The sequence below is a fragment of the Pestalotiopsis fici genome (assembly GCF_000516985.1).
Source record: "Pestalotiopsis fici W106-1 unplaced genomic scaffold PFICI_Scf_12, whole genome shotgun sequence".
NCBI classification, from domain to species: Eukaryota; Fungi; Ascomycota; class Sordariomycetes; order Amphisphaeriales; family Sporocadaceae; genus Pestalotiopsis; species Pestalotiopsis fici.
Genome location: NW_006917102.1, coordinates 876,159 through 895,162, shown reverse-complemented (window position 1 = coordinate 895,162; position 19,004 = coordinate 876,159). Strand labels below are relative to the sequence as shown.

At 51.5% G+C, this 19,004-nt stretch overlaps 7 protein-coding genes across 7 annotated transcripts; 4 read left to right on the top strand and 3 right to left on the bottom strand.

Moving 5' to 3' along the window:
• Window positions 1-133: 133 nt before the first annotated feature.
• PFICI_14035 (uncharacterized protein) lies at window positions 134-1,402 on the top strand (the record flags this gene model as incomplete). The annotated part of the gene is made up of 1 exon (XM_007842616.1): window positions 134-1,402. The coding sequence occupies one exon, from the start codon at window positions 134-136 to the stop codon at window positions 1,400-1,402; it is 1,269 nt and encodes a 422-aa protein (XP_007840807.1).
• Window positions 1,403-2,289: 887 nt separating this feature from the next.
• Window positions 2,290-3,780, bottom strand: PFICI_14034 (uncharacterized protein; the record flags this gene model as incomplete). The annotated part of the gene is made up of 1 exon (XM_007842615.1): window positions 2,290-3,780. The coding sequence occupies one exon, from the start codon at window positions 3,778-3,780 to the stop codon at window positions 2,290-2,292; it is 1,491 nt and encodes a 496-aa protein (XP_007840806.1).
• A 679-nt stretch (window positions 3,781-4,459) lies between these two features.
• PFICI_14033 (uncharacterized protein) lies at window positions 4,460-7,055 on the top strand (the record flags this gene model as incomplete). Its single annotated transcript, XM_007842614.1, has 7 exons — window positions 4,460-4,738; window positions 4,794-4,913; window positions 4,974-5,115; window positions 5,169-5,329; window positions 5,386-5,502; window positions 5,558-5,923; window positions 6,120-7,055. 7 exons carry the CDS (start codon window positions 4,460-4,462, stop codon window positions 7,053-7,055), a joined length of 2,121 nt encoding a protein of 706 aa, XP_007840805.1.
• Window positions 7,056-7,839: 784 nt separating this feature from the next.
• Window positions 7,840-10,729, bottom strand: PFICI_14032 (uncharacterized protein; the record flags this gene model as incomplete). The annotated part of the gene is made up of 7 exons (XM_007842613.1): window positions 7,840-8,398; window positions 8,452-9,030; window positions 9,086-9,170; window positions 9,222-9,510; window positions 9,580-9,791; window positions 9,866-10,282; window positions 10,513-10,729. The coding sequence occupies 7 exons, from the start codon at window positions 10,727-10,729 to the stop codon at window positions 7,840-7,842; spliced, it is 2,358 nt and encodes a 785-aa protein (XP_007840804.1).
• A 606-nt stretch (window positions 10,730-11,335) lies between these two features.
• Window positions 11,336-12,788, bottom strand: PFICI_14031 (uncharacterized protein; the record flags this gene model as incomplete). The annotated part of the gene is made up of 2 exons (XM_007842612.1): window positions 11,336-12,412; window positions 12,468-12,788. 2 exons carry the CDS (start codon window positions 12,786-12,788, stop codon window positions 11,336-11,338), a joined length of 1,398 nt encoding a protein of 465 aa, XP_007840803.1.
• A 1,173-nt stretch (window positions 12,789-13,961) lies between these two features.
• PFICI_14030 (Kynureninase 2) lies at window positions 13,962-15,556 on the top strand (the record flags this gene model as incomplete). Its single annotated transcript, XM_007842611.1, has 3 exons — window positions 13,962-14,148; window positions 14,202-14,605; window positions 14,654-15,556. The coding sequence occupies 3 exons, from the start codon at window positions 13,962-13,964 to the stop codon at window positions 15,554-15,556; spliced, it is 1,494 nt and encodes a 497-aa protein (XP_007840802.1).
• Window positions 15,557-16,666: 1,110 nt separating this feature from the next.
• PFICI_14029 (uncharacterized protein) lies at window positions 16,667-18,573 on the top strand (the record flags this gene model as incomplete). The annotated part of the gene is made up of 6 exons (XM_007842610.1): window positions 16,667-16,970; window positions 17,033-17,163; window positions 17,319-17,413; window positions 17,470-18,076; window positions 18,134-18,317; window positions 18,374-18,573. 6 exons carry the CDS (start codon window positions 16,667-16,669, stop codon window positions 18,571-18,573), a joined length of 1,521 nt encoding a protein of 506 aa, XP_007840801.1.
• Window positions 18,574-19,004: the final 431 nt, after the last annotated feature.

The window sequence follows — 19,004 nt, the reverse complement described above, 5'->3', positions numbered from 1 at the left end:
TGTTTGCTATCGCACTGGAATCTCAGCCTCGAATGATAACTTTTTCTTAAACTACGAACACATTTCTTTGTTCCTCAGAATAATGGTATTGTTTGAAAGCCTTCAATGCATTGTTAAGCAGAAAAAACACAACATGGATTACGAGCCCCGACAACAAAGGCACAACACCTCATGTATCGAGACTGGCGACAATACTGGGTTGTACAACGAGAAACTGAATAGTCCGTCGTGTTATGACGATGATGAGGATAAAAAGCTGCGACTTCCACTTGAAAGTCAAGATGAAGGAACTCGACAAACCCAGTATCCACAAACAATCAACAACATGTCTTCTCCTCGCTGCGTAGCCCGTGTAGACAATCATACCATGGGCAACTCTTTGCCCAGGTATCTCGAGATCAAAGTCCACCAAGCAATCCTCGAAAGAGTCTATGACGGAATCACAGTGATTGGACTTTACAATCGATCACCTCCGTCAATCATCTTTGATGGCGAGAAAAAGGGCAAACCCTTCAACTGGCAGCGGCCCGCGGCCCAGGTCATTGACAATCACCTCTACATTGAGTGCTTCCCGGGACAGGATCACATTGAACACTATGCCGAGCTTATCTCGACATATCTGGGCATTCGCCAGCGACTTGGAGATGTCCTTACTCCACCGTCCAAAGTATTCTATCAGCGGTCTACAATTCCAGAGATCCGCCACGCACTGCATTCGACCAATCTTCGAGACTTTCCCAAGAATATCGACACTGTAGTGCTCGGTCATATCGACCGCATGGAGCGCTTGACTGGGCCCCTCACGTGGACGTCGTCCGGCGCATTCGACTGGGCAATCCAATCGTTTGGCCAGCGTCAGGTGGCGTTTCTCGGATGCCGTTTCTGTTACTGGGGAGACCTCGGCGGCGAAGTAGTTCATTACCTCGCCTCGCAACGTGGCGCTCGCGAGGTGATTTACCAGGGAAAACTGGGTGGTATCAAAAAGGGCGTCCGGCCCAACAGCTGGCTGGCCACGGGGAGTCGCTCGTACGTACACGGACGGATCGTCGAGTGGGACAATATGCTCGCCGAGTCTGTCGCGGCGGCAGGGCAGGCCGCCACCATTGTCGGCACGCACTTGACCCTGAGCAGCGTCCTGCACGAGACCAAGGACTGGCTGGCTTCTCTGCCGAGCGACGCGGACTTTGTCGACCCCGAGATTGGCATGATGGCTTTGGCGGCAAAGCGTAATGGGATTCGCTTTGGTTACTTGCACCTCATCTCGGATAATGTGGCGGAGAAATATGAAGAGGACTTGTCCAACGAGAGAACGGACAGCGTCCTCTCTCGCAGGGTTAAGCTCTATGAAGTTGTGCATGATGTGTTGCGACACTATCTCAACTCCCCTCCCAGGACTCCATAATTCGTTGTAGATAATTGCTGGCTTCCATAGTCTTACTTGATCATTTACCTAATAGATTAAACAGAAAATGCAACATGAATTCCAGCACTGGTATAAATTGATATGATTACAAAACAGCAAACTTTTGTTCTTGAAATGTACCGGCATATCCTTTAGTTGCAGCCTCGGCCAGCCCAGGCCCCTAGATGAACAAGCTGTAGAAAAATCAAGAAAGCAAACATGGCTCAGTATTGCTTTTTCTCCATGTTTCCATGCCCGGAATCTGGAAGTCGGCCCGGGCGTCTGAACTGGATTGCCGGGACGGTGGCTCGGACAAGCTCGTGCTTAGCACACTGTGAATATTGGCAAGGGTAACATGCACTTGATCGATGCAAGGGAATGTGTTGGGCCTGACGCGGCAAGTTTGCTCACCAGCCAGGGTGGACACTGATGTCGAGGTCGATTTCTTGGACCAAGAGACAAGGAACATGATCCAACAAACCAGAAGCCGGTCTTGGACAATGCATTCGAGTCTCAGGCCCGGAGAAGCCCGTGCTTGCTTCTTTGTCTTCTTTCTGATCAACATCAACTCGATGCCTCGAAGAGACCTAGCTCTGAGACTCGCTCGAACTTGTACTTGGACATAATAGCGAGAGCCCAATGTGACGTAAAAAGCTCATCTTTAGTTTCGTAGTCGGGATCAGGCGGCACAACGACGATCGTGTAGAATTGATGACAGCATGTGTACCAAGCGCGATCAATCATTATTGATTTCGTGTTCAAGGTTGTTGGACATTTCCAAACCTTACACGTTGAGCTAACTACGTTTCAATGGGAAGCATCATATCAACTACTCATTCTTCCGTGCAACAGTTCAAGTACATGTCTTTTGAAATTGAAAATGGACTCTAATGCGAGGCATCAACCTCCGTTTCCGCCTGTCCTTGCTCTTGATACTTGGGAATTTTTTCACCAGCTCGCCACTTGAACTGACTCCCCGGATGATCTTCCGGCAACCTCTTTGTTCCAATGTAGGCCTCTCTCGCAGTCGCGCCCTCCTTTTCCACACTTGTCCTAAAGACACCGCGGCGCTGTAGCTCGGGAATCAGAAACTCAATAATGTCTTCAAAGGTTCCAGGATTGGTAATATGTGCGAGGTTGAAGCCGTCCACATCGGAGAACTCGATCCACTTCTCGAGCTCATCCGCTACCGTCTGGGGACTACCAATGACCTTGGCCTGCAAGCCGCCGACGCTGAGGTACTCGACAATGCGCTGCTTGGTCCAAGGCAGATTGTCCGTACCCGGGACCGTCGCGGCCCAGCGACGCACAATGGACTGGATCCGCGGCGAGTCGATTACGCGAAAGTCCTCGTCGTCCGAGTAGCCCGATAGGTCGACGCCGGTCCACCCGCCAAACAGCGCCAGGGCGCCCTCGCGGTCGGCGTACTGGAGGTGCTCATCGCGCTTTGCATAGGCCTCCTCGTCTGTCGCGGCCACAATGACCTGGATCCCCAGGACCACCTTGATGTGGTTGGGATCGCGGTCTTCTCGCTTGGCCACGTCCCGGATGCTCGCGACCGTCTTTTGTACGGTCTCGTATGTCTGGCCGCCGATAAAGATAGCTTCGCCATGCTTGCCGCCAAAGTTGTTGCCTGCTTCCGACACGCCTGCCTGGAAGAGGAATGGAGTCCGCTGTGGCGAAGGCTCACAAAAGTGCGGACCTGGAACATCAAAGTATTTTCCCTTGTGGTGTATCTGCCGTACGGCGTATTCGGCAATGTAGACACCCCGCTCTCTGTCCTCAATGACGGCGTCATCTCTAAAACTACCTTCCCACAGCTTGTACAAGACTTCCATGTACTCGTGGGCAATGGCATATCGCTCATCGTGGGGAATCTGCTCCTTTAGCCCATGATTGCGCGCCGCGCTGTCCAGGTACGACGTGACAATGTTCCATGCCAGGCGCCCGTCGCTGAGATGATCCACGGTAGATAGCCTTCGCGCCAACGCGTACGGCTTCTCATACGTAAGACTCGCCGTGACGCCAAACACGAGGTTCTTGGTGGCTGCGGCCATGGCCGGCACAAGGTACAGAGGGTCATTGACCGGAAACTGCGCCCCCGACGCCAGCGACGGGACGACATTGGCAGGGCCCTTGTACACATCGTACGGGCCCAGCGTGTCGGCGATAAACATGGCGTGAAAGTTGGCCTTGTCGAGAAGCTGCGCAAGCTCTACCCAGAAGGAGAGCTTTTTGTATTGACTGGTCTTGTTCTGTGGGTGTCGCCATTGCCCTGGTGCCAAGTGACCAGGTGCATTCATGACAAAGGCATTCAGAATCATTTGCTTCTTGACGGGAGCACCGTCACCGTTGCTTTTTGCCGCATTTTCTGCCATTGCGAGTTTATATCGATTAGGCAGCCCTTAGTCAATATAATTGGAAGAGAAAATACTCGCGCTGAACAGCAGTATAGCCGACCGATTTCAAAGCAGCAGAACTCTGAGCGCAACATTGGAACAATATATCAATCAAACGACCCGCAGGTTAAACCCACGTCATTCCCAGACCTGCAGCCCCATCGCTTCTTTCGGAACACACAATACTCGTATGCAAGAAAACTGACCTATACATGTGCTCATGATTGGGTTGCGATACTCTGCCCCACCGTAAAAGCTTCGCCATATCAAAGCTATAGCACGCCATTGACCCCCATCCCAGAAGCCGGACCAAGCAGACCGTCCCCCCCGGCCGGGGGCCCAGTCTACCGCAGTTATACTCGATGGCTGACCTTGCGCAATACGGGTCCTATACGGCGTGACGTGACTCTTTATTCGTCAACTGTACTGGCTTATCGCACTTGATCCCGACTTCGCACCCGCCGTGGACATGGGGGGTTGTCGGGAGGAGTGTACCGGGGACCCGGCAGGGGGGTTCTTCGTGAGGGTACCCGTTGGATTATGATCCCGCAATCGATTATTTCAATAAAGAATTTGCAATGCCCAGTCCGTGGTGAATCTTGGTGAAAGCTTAGCTCTCTAAAACCAAGCCACCATTTTGCAAGACCAGCTCACCACCATGGTCAGCGTATCCGGACTGGAGCTCGTCCCTCAGGGCACGGCCTATGGGCTGCTCATTGGCCTGGGCGTGCTCTTTTGCGCCGTCATTCTCGTCGCCATCAAGATACAAAAGGCCTACTTGTCCGAGGACTCTGGCACATCGGAAATGTTCATGGTCGCCAACCGGTCGGTCGGCGCCGGGCTCACGGCCTCGGCCGTCTTTTCGTCGTGGATGTGGATCAATGAGACGGTCTTTTCGGCCGCCATGTGTTACCGCTATGGTCTGGCTGTACCACTGGTAAGAAGACTCTCACGGAGAAATTCAAAGATCTCTGGGACTGACCTTTTATCAGTGGTGGGGATCTGGGCTCTGCTTTCAGATTGCACTTATGGCAGCTTTGGGCGTGTTGGCCAAGATCAGAGTGCCATATGCGCACACATCTTTGGAGATTATACGAATGCGTTACGGCAAGGTACGAAGCAACAATATTGATCAAGCTGGCAAGCTTTGCTAACTCATACTTACAATCAAGGTCGGGCACATTGTCTTCATCGTGCTCAATCTGGTGAATAATGTTTTTGGATGTGCATCCATGATCTTGACTGGTTCCCAGCTCATCTATGGTGTCTCTGGGATGCACTTTGTAGCGGCGACTATCCTCATTCCCCTCGGTGGTACGTGCCATTCCCAGACTCATGCAGATGTCGTGACTGACAACTCATTGCAGTGGTCCTGTACACTGCCGTTGGTGGTCTCAAGGCAACATTCCTGACCGACTACCTTCACACCCTCGTGGCCTTGGTTCTCATCATATACTTTACCCTCAGCATCTTGACACATGATGCAGTGGGTGGACTGTACGGATTATACGACAAGGTCATGGCGACGGTGAGTCGGGAACATGATGCAGCGATAAGACGAACAAGACACTAACATGCAGACAGGCGTCGGAAAACTACATCTCTGGCAACTACCAGGGTTCGCTTCTGACAATGAAGTCGCGCGATGCCATCATCTGGGGTCTGATTCTCAAGTTTGGCAACCTGGCTCTTGTCGTGATGGTGAGAATCCCTGGACGCTTGATACACCCAAAGACTCGCTGACGAGAGTATTCAGGATACGGCATTCTGGCAAAAGTCGTTTGCGACCGAAGTCAACGCCACCGTCCCAGGCTATAACATTGCAGCCGTGGCGATTTTCGGTATTCCATGGGGACTGGGCACGGTGATTGGGTTGACAGCGCGAGCAATTCACAACACGCCGATCTTCCCGACGTATCCCGGAGAGTTCACCTCGGCGCAGGTCAATGCCGGCTTCGTCATGCCATACACGGTCAAGGCTCTCATCGGCGACAAGGGCATCGTGGCGTTTTTTGTTTTGTTGTTCATGGCACTGACCAGTACTGTGTCCTCGTCCATGATTGCAGTCAGCAGCATTCTTTCCTTTGACATTTACAAGACTTATTGGAATCCCAAGGCTTCTGTAAGTACTAAACCTGCAGTGCTTTTCTTTCCTTTTTTTGCACCCTCCTTGATAAATATGTTGTGTATAATTGGTTTCCCGGTCCCAAACTTTGTCCTGGGAAACACCTTTAAATCTGTGGGCTAGAGCTCGAGCACTGAAAGGAATCTTCTACACGATCAGAAGACGGACAAGCTAACATGTTTTGACTCACCAGGACAAGCGCCTTGTCAAGGTCAGCCATATCGCAGTGGTTATTCACGCCATCTTCATCACGGCCGTGGCCCTGGCGCTCAATTACGGAGGCGCGGACATGACCTGGATCGGCTATTTCCGACCCGTCATTGCCTGCCCCGGAATCATCCCACTGGCATTGACGCTCTTGTGGTCTGGCCAGACGCGACTTGCAGCAGTAGTGTCTCCGATTCTTGGATTCCTCACCGGGCTTGGAATATGGCTCGGCAGTGCAAAGGCACTGTATGGCGTAGTCAACATGACCACTACGGAGGCCAGTCTCCCGGCTCTCTATGGCGCCATTGGGTCGTTCTTTTCACCTGCTCTATACTCGGTTCTGATCTCGCAGTACGGCCCATACAAATTTGACTGGCGCGAGTTCTTGCGCATCGAGCTCGCCGAGGAGGCACAGATCCACACCTCAACACCCGAGTCAACCCCCTCGCTGACGGACGAAAAGAACGCAGAAGATACGAGGTCCCCGAGCACTTCAAAGGTCCTTGGTGTGGCCGGGGCAGACACTCCAGATGCCAAGCTGAACTCGAACACGGAAGCGCCCTTGTCTCGTACTGCTGAGAAACATGCTGGTTCTGCATCGTCCACTCAAGTCAGTCTAGACGATATTCAGCACCCATTTGACCAGGAAACACTGCGTGAGCTACACCGATGGCAACGCATCGCTTGGATTGCCTTCGTCTTTATCGTGCTCGTCACGTTTGTGCTGTGGCCCATGCCACTGTATAGAGACTACATCTTCACAAAGACGTTCTTCTCTAGCTGGACTGCGGTTGCCATCTTTTGGCAATTCTTTGCCTTTTTTGCCGTTGTCGTGTACCCATTGTATGATGGACGTTATGAAATCGCAAAGGGTGTGCGAGGCGTTTGGAGAGCTGTTGGTGGCACTTGGGGTCATCGGTGATAGAGGCCGCTAGCTCGGCGACGAGAAAGCACGTTATGGTGAATGGCTAGAGAAATACCTGGCGCTAGAAAGGATTCATTTTGGAGGATGGCGCATCTAGTTCTTTAGATTTGCCGGTACATTGATATTTCAATCTACAAGGTTCAACTTGCGCAAAGCAAGACTACATGAGTCTACTTTGATCGGCTCATAACGTTTATAAGCTGGGCTTCTAGATTCATAACTCCTGGTTGCCTGATACCATTGGCCGAGTTACAGCTCGAAGCGCTTCGAATAATTGTCAAGCGGACGGTCATTGCCATCCATTTGGCATCTACATTTGATTGATCAAGGCCAAACAGTCTGAAACTGCTTGTGGATCAATCTATATCCGTAGATTTGGTTGTCTCTGCCTCTGACTCCAGAGCACAGGATTTGAGCTGGTGACTCTTTTCCATAAAGGATAATTGCAGCCAAGCGCCCGGCTTGGCCTGATTCGCAGTCCAACTCTTCCATGACGCTTGTATGGGCACAGCCAGCCTCTATATCCTCCCAAAACGATCCTTCATCTCGAGTTGGAGGCTGAAAATATGTGCATAGTCATGATAAATGATGATGAGGCTGGCGCAGAACGCATGGTGTCGTTTCTATGCCTCAGAAAGTTTACTGCTGTCTTGTCTTGACTCCTGGTTGATTCCGGGCTATCCTAAAATCTTATGCAGCTAAGACTTCAGAGTATTGGTCGTGACCTGCGGCATATTTCACACATGATACCTAAACATAGTGCTCACCACAGACCCGGCCATCACATGTAGTGTGCCAAGTCAATATGCCCGCCTTCCTCTAGCAACGGGAATAGGTTGAGCGCGCCAAATACTTGATCTTGGTTTTGCCCCATGCTATTGGTCACAGGAAGTTCTGGCGTATGTGACGAAGAGTGTATGAATGGAAAGATGGACGGATCCAGATCCTCAAAGAATGTCGAACTGAGATCGCGGACAGTGTCGGCGCCCTCGCTCGAAGCAACAGTGTTGTGATTTGCAGCTGGAGAGTGGAAATTGTTGTCCTGACTTGGCCGAGGCGTCGCTTTTGATGGCTCGCGCGGTTGTCTTGGTGTCAACCCGAACAGTTGGGAAGAACTCTCAGAAATCTGTAGTCTCTCATATCGTTCTTTTCGTTCGAGGTATTCTGTTGCGCTAATATGTAAAGACTTGATGATCAAGGAGTACTGTAGAGCGTGTGCATCATGTTTGGCAAAATGCTCCAGCGCGGCAATGGACATGCGCACATCCTTGTCCAGAATGCGGCCAAAGTCACCAAGAAGGCCGACGCCTACTACTAGCGAGGCAGCAAATAGCCATGATCTGCGGCAGTTAGCAGGCGAAAGTATGGTTCATGGAATAATGAGTGCACTCACACAATTAAAGGCATGCATCCATCGAGAACGCCAATCTGAAGCAGATCCGCCACCGACTCAATCATCAGACTACCTGCGTCAATGGATGCATTGGCCAGTTTTGAGCGACCAGAGCTACCGCTATCACGGACGGCAGCCTCGAATTTGGAAGGGCTCTCTGGTAATCGCTTACACATTTCGTACATCAGAAATGGTCGAGACACGAGCATGACAGCATAGTAATATGAGCATAAAACATGGCAAGCGCCAACGATTTTAGCCTCATCCTCTTGGGTAGGAGGCGTGCCGACGATACGTTTGAGCTCAGCAAGCCACCTGTTGGACCACTTGCGTAGTTGTCGGGAGATGCCTTCGGTCAGTTGCAAGGAGATTTTCTTCCGAGAAAAGACCTCCAAGACGATGGTTTCTATAATTAGCAGCACCTGAACAGATGAATCCAAAAGGTCAAAGATCTCATGGCCTTCACTATCCAATTCACGGTAGGGTACCGTGCAGTCAACATCCGATGTAGCAGGAGGACGTCCCATGGAGATACTGAGAAACAAGTCGATGATTCTGACACTTTTCCATAGCCGATCTCTGCGGATATCAATCAGTTTCTGCGCACTCTATGATTGCATGGGGTCGCAATTACCGGTGTCTTCGAATGTCATGCCCAAACCTCGAGTTAACCTCTGTTCGATGGGCACCGATGGAATAAACAGCTCGGACGGCGATACCTGAAGAATCAGTCAGCAGAAGGCTACCGGCCACTTTGAGGTGCAACCTACCAAAGAATAGGAAGGCCCCAGTGATTTGGCAAGCTCTCAGCATGTAAACGGTGATGAGTGTAAAGGCTTGCACGGTTCCGACGCTCAGCTCACTTCCGAGAGTGGCCAGCGCCAGGACCTTGGCATGCTCAAAATAGCTTGATGCCAAAGAGTCATCGACGGATTGAAGCCCAATGGCCAAGACAAGATAATTGACGGCAGCATGCACATCATGGCCTTTGTGGTCCGACCAGGTCGATATGTCATCCACCAGACTTGCGCTGCCGAATAGGTCGACTAGACCCGAGGTCTGATCATACAATTGTGTCAGTCAGTCGACTTCTCCCTGTCTGTCCGACCAAAGACCAGGAGTACCTACCACGGCAAGATACTTGTTGACAATAGAATGAACCGTATCAGTATCAACATATGGCTCTTGACGGCCCGACGAGACAGCGTGGCTTGGTGGCACGTTTTGCAGCACGGGTACCCGACCAGTGTGGTGTGCAAAGGCATGGGGGTCGATCCGAGAAAGGACCAATTGCCTCACAGTCTGAAAGAAAGAAAGCGGGGCGCAGTCACCAATAAAGACTATAATAATAAAGGCATGTCAACAATACTCGACCGGAAACGGAATCATTGGTGCGGCAGTGGTGGATGCTTACTCAGCTTCCCCTGTGCGTCGTACAAGAGCCGCGCATCTCGGGGCACTTCTGCTTCCTCCTCGACGGATGAGTCGCGTAGGGCTGATCCCGCCGAGCCGACCGTGGTGGGCGCGGGAGTAATGGTAGCGACGACGCGGGACTGCGTTGAGGATGACGCGGGATGATAGGGATTGGCTGCGGCAGCATCAGGCGGAGCGGATGAATGTGCGGAACTGGACGGCGCTGTGGTGGTATCATTGTCATTGTGATGTGAATGATGTTGCTGCTGCTGCTGCAGTCGTTTCGGCTGGTGTTCCTGGTCGGATGCCGGGGAGGGCACAGAGTTCAACCGCCGCCGCTTCTGGGGGGTAAAATGGCACGTTTGCGCCCTTTTGTGCCGGGTACAATAGCTGCAGGGCAATTTCCCGTCGCATTTGACTGGTGAATTTGTTAGCATCAATGGTTCGATTTTTTGTTTCTTCCCGTCGTTGACTGGCGTTTCGGAACTTTTTTTTTTTCTTATTGGGGTGGGCTCATGTATGGTGGTTGGAGCTGCAAACAATTTCTGTCTCCCTCCCTGGCTCTGGGTGTGTAGTATCCCAAGGCTGGCTGGTTGCCAGTCTGTATGGATGGTTCATTTTCTTCTCTCTCTCTTGCGCTCAACGTACCTTTTCGGATCTTGCAGGAATCGCAGGCATTGGCAACCCTCACCCGCACATATTGTGGCTCGCGCGGAGATTGGTCCATGTTCTTCTGGTTCTGGTCCAGCTGCTGTCGTAGGCGGCTGTTGCCTTTTTCTTTACTGTCTTCCGCCACCTCCAGCGACTGGGCGGCACTGAAGAGAGTCAACAATCCCTTCCGTCGAGGGCTCGGGGTGCGCGTCATTTACACACAACGCACACGGGTTTGTACGTAGTTGATCTGATTGATTGTGGGTGGGTTCTAGGTCCGCTGCGAGCATCGGAACTTCGGAAGACGGATGCTCGACGCTAAATATTGTACCAATGGCGACCTTGAGTCCCAAGTCTGTGCCCACTGCCCACTGCCCACTCACTGCCAAGTACTACAACGCCCAGGCCAAGAACCCGAGTCAAGAGATTTTCAGCGACGAAGAAAAAAAAAAATCAAGTCGCTCCCCTCCCCACACCCAACATGCTGGATATCGTCGGAGTCATCAAGGTGCACATTCATTGGTGAATTGAGCTCAAGTCGCACAAAGTCCAATCCCAAATGACGTACACGTGTAAAACGATCCGATCATATATCGATGTCGTACCAAAAAGTATTGATTGGATGGCAGCCATTGTCTCGCCTAAACCGGCAATAGCCAACCCCCTGTGTAATATGATGCACCACTATGTACAATAAGCACAACCCATGAACGCCGATTCTACCCACGCTTCATGTAAGAAATGCGCAGCCAAGGGCAGATCTATCTGACAAATCGCAATGGTATCCCAAGAACAAAAGGCAAAAAAAGACAAGAAGATTTTACATGACCGCATATTCGCTCGATACCCCTGGCGCAGGCTGATCAGGCACGCGCCCGGCTTCGTAGCTCTCGTCGCGTGATTGTTTAAGGAAGGCAGCCAGGGAGGTACCGCCAGTACCCTTCAGATCCGATCCGTCCGACGCCGAGGAAGCCTTTGCCAAGTTGAGCGTCTCACCGACGGGCTGCTTCCGCGCTTGGATGATGATGTACTTGGTGACCACCTGAATGTGCGTGCACCGAAAGTCGCCCATGGTCTTGCACGCAAGCTGGTACAGCTCCTTGACCTGCTCGAACTCGGCGTCGGGCTGCGGCGTCGAGGCAAAGGCCTGCAGGCTGCCCATCCGTGCCAGGCTCCGCAGGAACCGCCTGTGTGGCTCCGGCATGTAGGCGCGTACCTTTTCGTGGTAGCCCATGTTCTTCTCCTTTCCTGCCGACACGGGACATCCCGATGTGCTCTCCTCGGTCGCCATACCGGACACGGGACAGACCTTGGGCACGGATGCCTTGTCCGCGCCGCCAGTGTGCTCGACGCCAAGGACAACGTCGAAGAATTGGATGAGTGAACTCTGACCGTTGCTTCCGCCCATGAGCTTGCGCCACGATCCCTTGCCGTCACCCTCGTCGTAAAAGACTCCGTTGGGCAATCCTGCGGCTTCCATGTTTGCACTGCCTGCCAGGAACGGGCGAATCTTGTCGTAGAAGAGGGCCGGGTCGCACTTCTCGTACATGCGCTTCAGGAGCTCATCCATCTTCTTGATGGCGATGATGATTTGCTCCAGGCCCTTTTTCATCTTGGCGTAATCGCGGCTGTGTGTGGCTTCAATGGCATCCACCATGAGCGGCATCACCCACGCCGACTGGGCCTCGAGTGCGACCGAGATCATGTAGAACCAAGATTCGCTCTCGGTGCCGGTAAAGGTATTGATGGCACGCAGGTTGTCGGGGTCACTAAAGTCGCTGTCATTGTTGAGGGTCTCGAAATTCCAAAGCACCAGACCGGCGTAGGTAGCACACGGCGGAAGATCAAAATGCTCAGCCAACTTCAACAACGGTACTGTAATTTGTGGTGGGAGCACCTATGGACTGTCAGTAATTGGACTTGTGTGCGTTCATCGCGGGTGTGCAAAATACCTCGGAAGGCCTATCACCGCCCCAGATATATCCATGTGCCAGGAAAACCAGTACCACGTAGGCTCGTCGCCACTCTTCTTCCGATTGTAGCCTGTCTGTCGAAAGAACTTGGCTGCTATCCACGATATATCGGAGCAATTTTCTTTCCAAAAGCTCGGGAAGCTTCTCTGCCAATAATTCCCACAGAGCATAATAAGGGTCTGTTAACCTCCTCAAAGGTGCGGAGCTGGGCAGGAACCCGTTTTGTGTAACATCGTATTTTCTCGATATAGTCTCCTGTGTGCTTGTAGCAGGAACGCAAGTTTCTATCAAGGCCGGCATGGTGAATAGTGTTTTGGGGTATAATGTCAATTGTCGGTGAAAAGACCAGTTTGGCAGATGACACAATATTTTGAGGATGAGGTTGGAATCCGAACTGTTTCGAGAATGCGATTGTGCTCAAGACTTGAGCTGTTGGTTGTGGCAAGCAAGATGGCCCAAAGGATGGAATTATAGATTGAAACTATGCGGTGAGTGTGAATAGGAAACGTACGATGCACCTGTAAACCGAAACGACCATCCACTTTTCGCCAGCCTTTCTGACATGTAGGATATGAAAGAGTGAGCCATAAACGGCATCAGTGCAATTCCCTGTTTTCCGTCGTTTGTGCTCCGTGTTGATTGCGGTCCCGGGTCCGATGCTGTCAGAGGCCTGAGCAAGCTCGGAAGGCGGATCTCGGAAGCAGCGCCAAGTTGCGGTCGCGGAGGCTATTTTGATGCGCAACGAGCAACGGCATTCCCGGGAATAAATCAATTGATACCATGATGCATTTGGTACAGGGCCCGTGTTTCTCTCGTGCTCGAAACCAGTGTATGAGATGTGCATTGCAGATTTTTCGTCCTGTCCTCATTTCGGCATTTGGAGGCTCCAAGTTGTGGCGTATGCAATTCTTGGCTTCACCTCAGACTCGAAAGTCGACAGAATTGACGAGTCAATTGATTAACTGCCATCCTGCACAACGCAATAATAAATTCCCATCAGAAAATGAGTATAATCGTGTCAATGAGAAATTTGATTGCGCAAACTAAGTGCAGCTTGCCTGTTTAACGATTGTGATTGAGTGCGCATTTTTACTAGGGCCGCCTGAACCTTCATAGTATGCGCTTCGATGCCAAGCCGCAATCGAGACCACCAGGTCCAAATTACGATCGCAACTTCAAATCTTTGCGATATGAGCAGCAACCATTGATGACTGCTATTGCCATCATCAAGAAATCAGAACAAGGCAATAATGAGAAGACCATGTCGCTTCGGATGTTCGGATGAAGAGGCAAGCTCCTAGTATCGGTGGCGGCGCGGCACGATAGCGTCTTTTTCAAGTGGATATACTGTTTTGAAATATTCAGCCGGGACGTCTATATAGTGAAAGAGAAGGGTTCTCTTTCGGATCGCTACAGTCAACAGATCAGCAAAACTCTCTCGTACGACTTACAACATACGAGCATTAAGCAATCATGTCCTTCACTTCGTTTGTTGATGCCCTTCGGGCCGGCAAGAAGCCGCAATTCCCCAGCAATGCAGTCTCTGCCGAGTATGCCGCTCAGATGGATGCTCAAGACGAGCTCAGTCGGTTCCGGGATGAGTTCATCATTCCGACCAAGGCATCATTGAAGAAGACTGCCCTAGACGGCACGATACCAGGTCCGTTTCCCTCATCGTGACAGCAAAACCAGCACTTATTGACAAAAATACAGGCGTCTCAAAAGTTCTCAATGGCACTAGCAATGGAACCAATGGCCACACAAACGGACACAGCGCAAGTGACGCTGATGCTCCCGGCATTTACTTTTGCGGTAACTCGCTAGGTTGCCAGCCGAAAGCAGTTAGAAAATACCTCGAGGCACAGCTGGAGACATGGGGATCTATCGGCGTGCACGGCCACTTCAATAGCATGAGCAACTCGCCTCTTGTCTGCTGGCAAGACATGGCCGAGGACTGCGCCAAGAAGTCTGCCGACATTGTCGGTGCTTCTCCCAGTGAAATTGTCATCATGAACACTCTCACGGCCAACCTTCACATGCTCATGGCCAGTTTTTACAAGCCAACAGAAAAGAAGCACAAGATCATCCTCGAGTGGAAGCCCTTTCCTTCTGACCATGTAAGTATCTCGATGCTCGATGTAGAAGCAACAGCTAATGAATAAAAGTACGCCATTGAATCGCAAATACAGTGGCATGGTCTTGACCCGGCCAAGTCCATGGTGCAGATCCAGCCAGATGAGAACTTTTACATCTCCACGGAGAAGATCCTGGCTACCATTGACGAGCACGCCGAGGAAACGGCACTCCTTCTCCTTCCCGGTATCCAGTACTACAGCGGCCAGCTCTTTGACATTCCCCGGATAACCAAGTACGCCCAGGAGAAGGGCCTGGTGGTCGGATGGGACCTGGCGCACGCAGCCGGCAACGTAGAACTCTCGCTGCACGACTGGAACGTCGACTTTGCCGCCTGGTGCACGTACAAGTACATCAATGCGGGCACAGGCTCCATTGCCGGCGCCTTTGTGCACGAGCGCCACGGCAAGGTCGAGTTCGACCCCGAGACCGGCAAGCCCGTCTACCGCCACCGCCTGACGGGCTGGTACGGCGGCGACAAGTCGGTGCGCTTCAACATGGACAACAAGTTCCTCCCCACCGTCGGCGCTGGTGGCTTCCAGGTCTCGAACCCCTCGGCCATTGATCTTGCCGTGCTGTCGGGTGCTCTCTCGGTGTTTGGCCAGACGAGCATGAAGGCCCTGCGATCCAAGGCCCTGGTCATTACGGCCTATGCTGAGCACCTGCTCAACGAGATTGTGGCCAGCGACAATGGTGCAGAGCCTGCTCTGCGCATCATCACACCGGCAAACCCGCTGGAGAGGGGAACGCAGCTCAGTGTGCTCCTCCGAGCTGGTCTGATCGATCGGGTTGCGGAGTCATTTGTGGAGAATGGCATCGTCTGCGACAAGCGCAAGCCGGACGTGATCAGAGTCGCGCCGGTGCCTCTGTACTGTACATTTTCGGACGTCTTCAAATTCATGGAGACGTTGAAGAAGGTGATTGCTTCATCTTAGGCGACGGGAAGGGAATAGGAACAGAAGAAGAAGAAAACATACCCGTACATAGACTATATTAGAGTGTATTTAAAAAGCGATAGGAGTTTGGTTAGTCCCCCACAGGTAGAAATGTCATACACTTCAATACCACTTGGACATTACTGATTGATCAGCAAGTTTGACGCAGCCATGGACAGTACCCATAAATCTCGAAAAATATGTTGACTAGTAGCTTCCTGAGGAGAAACGAGAATGCCTCGTTCAAAGACTAGAGCGGAGCGAGCATACCAATGCAGGGGAATATCGTCCCAATGCAGCAATCCATATAGTGGCAATGACCAATCGGGTCGTCTTGGGATTCCAGCCCAAACACAATGTAGGATCGTGTTCTCGACCCGTGCGTGTGTCGAACAGTTGATGCTTCTTGTCTTCTGTTCCCCGCAGAGCGGCGTTAGACGGAGATAAAATAAAACCAAAAAGAGACCACCCCTTGGCACCAGTCTTCCCGACTACGACGTTAGCTCCTCCACGTGCAAGTGAGCCAATGATGATCGATCACATCAGCAATCCCGTCGATGTCGCCATCACAATATTTCCCAATTCCGTGGAGACACCGAGCCCTGCTGCCCACGGCAGAAATGGGCGCCAGTTTTCTGTAACTGATCTAACGGTATCATTTAGCTAATGAGACCGACAAGAAGAGGGCCTAAAGCTGTTGGAAAATGCGGTGCTGGCCCAGTCTTGTGCTCGTAATACGCCCAAAAGTGACGTCGCCGCCGCGCGAAGCACGCAGCACGCAATAGCACTGTTCGGCCGGCAGCTCTTCTCCGTCCGTCGACCGCGAAACGCGGACCTGCCTACCCATGAAAATATGCCCAACTCGATAGATGCTGACGAACGGGCTGGCATGGATGGATGAGATTTTGGAGTAGCATTTGAATCAAAGAGTGGGCCGAGGGCTTGAATCTTTTGTCTATCTTTCCAGCCCTGTCGGTCAAGATTATATGTCGCTGGAAATATTTGAACAGTCGTCTTTCCCCCCGTTATCTCTTTTCTGACCGTGTGTGCCCTTGTTCTGCCTCCTATCCCTTTGGCTTAGTTTGCTCCAAACCTGGACCGCCGCTCAACATGGCAGCCATAATTGACGAAAAAGCACCCAGGACGGATGCTCCCACCGATTCGTTCGAGGATACGACTTCGGGATCAGACCGCGACCTGGACGAAGCCTACCAGGCGTACAAGGCCACGGAACAGCTGGAAGCCACCGAGTCCGAGGCCAAGAAGGTGCTGCGCAAGATTGACGTCCGCGTCGTGCCCGTTCTTTTCGTCACATATATGCTTCAGTACCTGGACAAGAACTCCTTGAACTTTGCTAGTGTATACGGCCTACAAGATGGAACAAACCTCCATGGCCAAGATTATTCTTGGCTCGGTAAGCGAAGCCAATCTGCGAGCCGCACCCACCACGAATACTAACACTACACTCTTGCTTAGGATCGATCTTCTACTTTGGATATCTGATTTCACAATTCCCATCAGCATTCTTACTCCAAAAACTGCCTATTGGAAAGTTTGTGTCTATCACTACAGTATTATGGGGTATCATCCTCATGACTACACCTGCAGTAAGTCCGAGTTCATTTTCGTCTTCTTTTATAATTGCCCTAAGGCGCAAAGCGAAACTCGATCATAATTTGGGCTGCATCAATCTTCCGATTGCCGCTCAAGAGTGACACCAAGATGCTGGTTTTTCTACCATGAATGCTGACTCCCTCCACAGTGCACATCATTCGCAGGCATTGCTACCAATCGCTTCCTCCTGGGTTTCACTGAAGCAACTGTCAACCCGGCTTTTGTGTGGATCATGTCCATCTGGTATGTACTTGATCTAACATGGAATCGCATCTTCCATACTAAGTTATGCATGACAGGTATACATCTGCAGAACAACCTCTACGACTAGAGGCATACTACTGCACCAATGGCATTGCCACCATGTTTGGTGGTCTGATTGGGTACGCTGTCGGACACATCACGACTGGTCTTCCGCGTTGGATGTATGTGTTCCTCATCTTTGGAGCCATCAGCACGGCTTGGGGCGTGGTCAGCTTCCTCATCCTCCCCGACACGCCGGCGACTGCAAAATTCCTTACCGAAAAGGAGCGCGCCATCGCTACCGGCCGCGTCTCCAAGAACCGCCAGGGCGTCAAGAACCACCACTTCAAAAAGGAGCAAGCCATTCAGTGCTTCAAGGACCCCAAGACGTGGATTCTCTTTGTCATGGCCGTCGGAGCCCAGGTCCCCAATGCCGCCATCACCAGCTTCACCAGTCTCATTGTCAAGAGTTTCGGTTTCGATACCCTGGGCACGCAATACCTCCAAATCCCCGGTGGTGCCGTCCAGTTCCTAGCATTGATTATTGGTGGGTTTGTGTGCACCAAATGGCCCAACAACTCGAGGTGCATCACCATGCTTGTCGCCAACACGATTTGTATCTTGGGTGCTGCCATGCTCGTCGGATTGCCCAGTAGCAACAAGGTAGGGAGGATCAGTCATCAACATACAGTGAAAACACCGGCTAACATGTTTGACTAGTGGGGTCGTCTCGTAGCTCTTTGGCTTTGCTACTTCCAGGGTCTTGGTTTCTCCATGTCCCTCACCATGGTGTCGTCCAACATTGCCGGATCAACAAAGAAGCAGCTCACCTCGGCTGTACTTTTCACTGGCTACTGCGTTGGCAACATTATTGGACCTCAGACATTTATTGACTCGGAAGCTCGTGAGTAACTTTCTTGCTATTTTTGTATTGGATCTCGATTATTGACTATTTCACAGCCGGCTACCACAGCGCATACATTGCCATGCTGGTTGGATACGTGGTGAAACTGCTATCGATTGCAGTGCTCTACCTCTACATGTGGCGCGAAAACAAGAGGCGCGATGCTGCGGGCTGGACTGATGAAAAGGCGGCTGTGGAGGCAGGCATGCATGACCTTACTGAAATTGACAACAAGGGCTTTAGATATTCCTTGTAGATTCTTAGGCCGATTTGAGAAAGAACGAAATAGATTCTGCGACAATTCTGTATTCGTCATTACCCAAACCGTCCCTTCCAACACTGAAAACACGTACCTTCCTCCAAATTGTGAGATTCGCGCCTTGAAACAATACCTGAGGGAAGGAGCAGTCTAGTTTCACAGGCACAAACAGCAATGGCTCAATGTTTGGCAACCTCTTTTTCTCCAAACAACAACAGCTTCTCCACACTGTGCACCTTTGTGTGTTGAAATCAATTCGACTGTATACAAATCCCCATCTCATTGCTAGCAATCCTTTCGTTGCGACAGATTGATTGAAAAAATAAACTTTCTGTCCTAATTTTCAAGATCTCCAGTCTCCTCCAGGTACGTATTTGCCTTTTCACATACCGCCACTCAAAGGTGCGGCATCTTGTTCAAACCCCGCC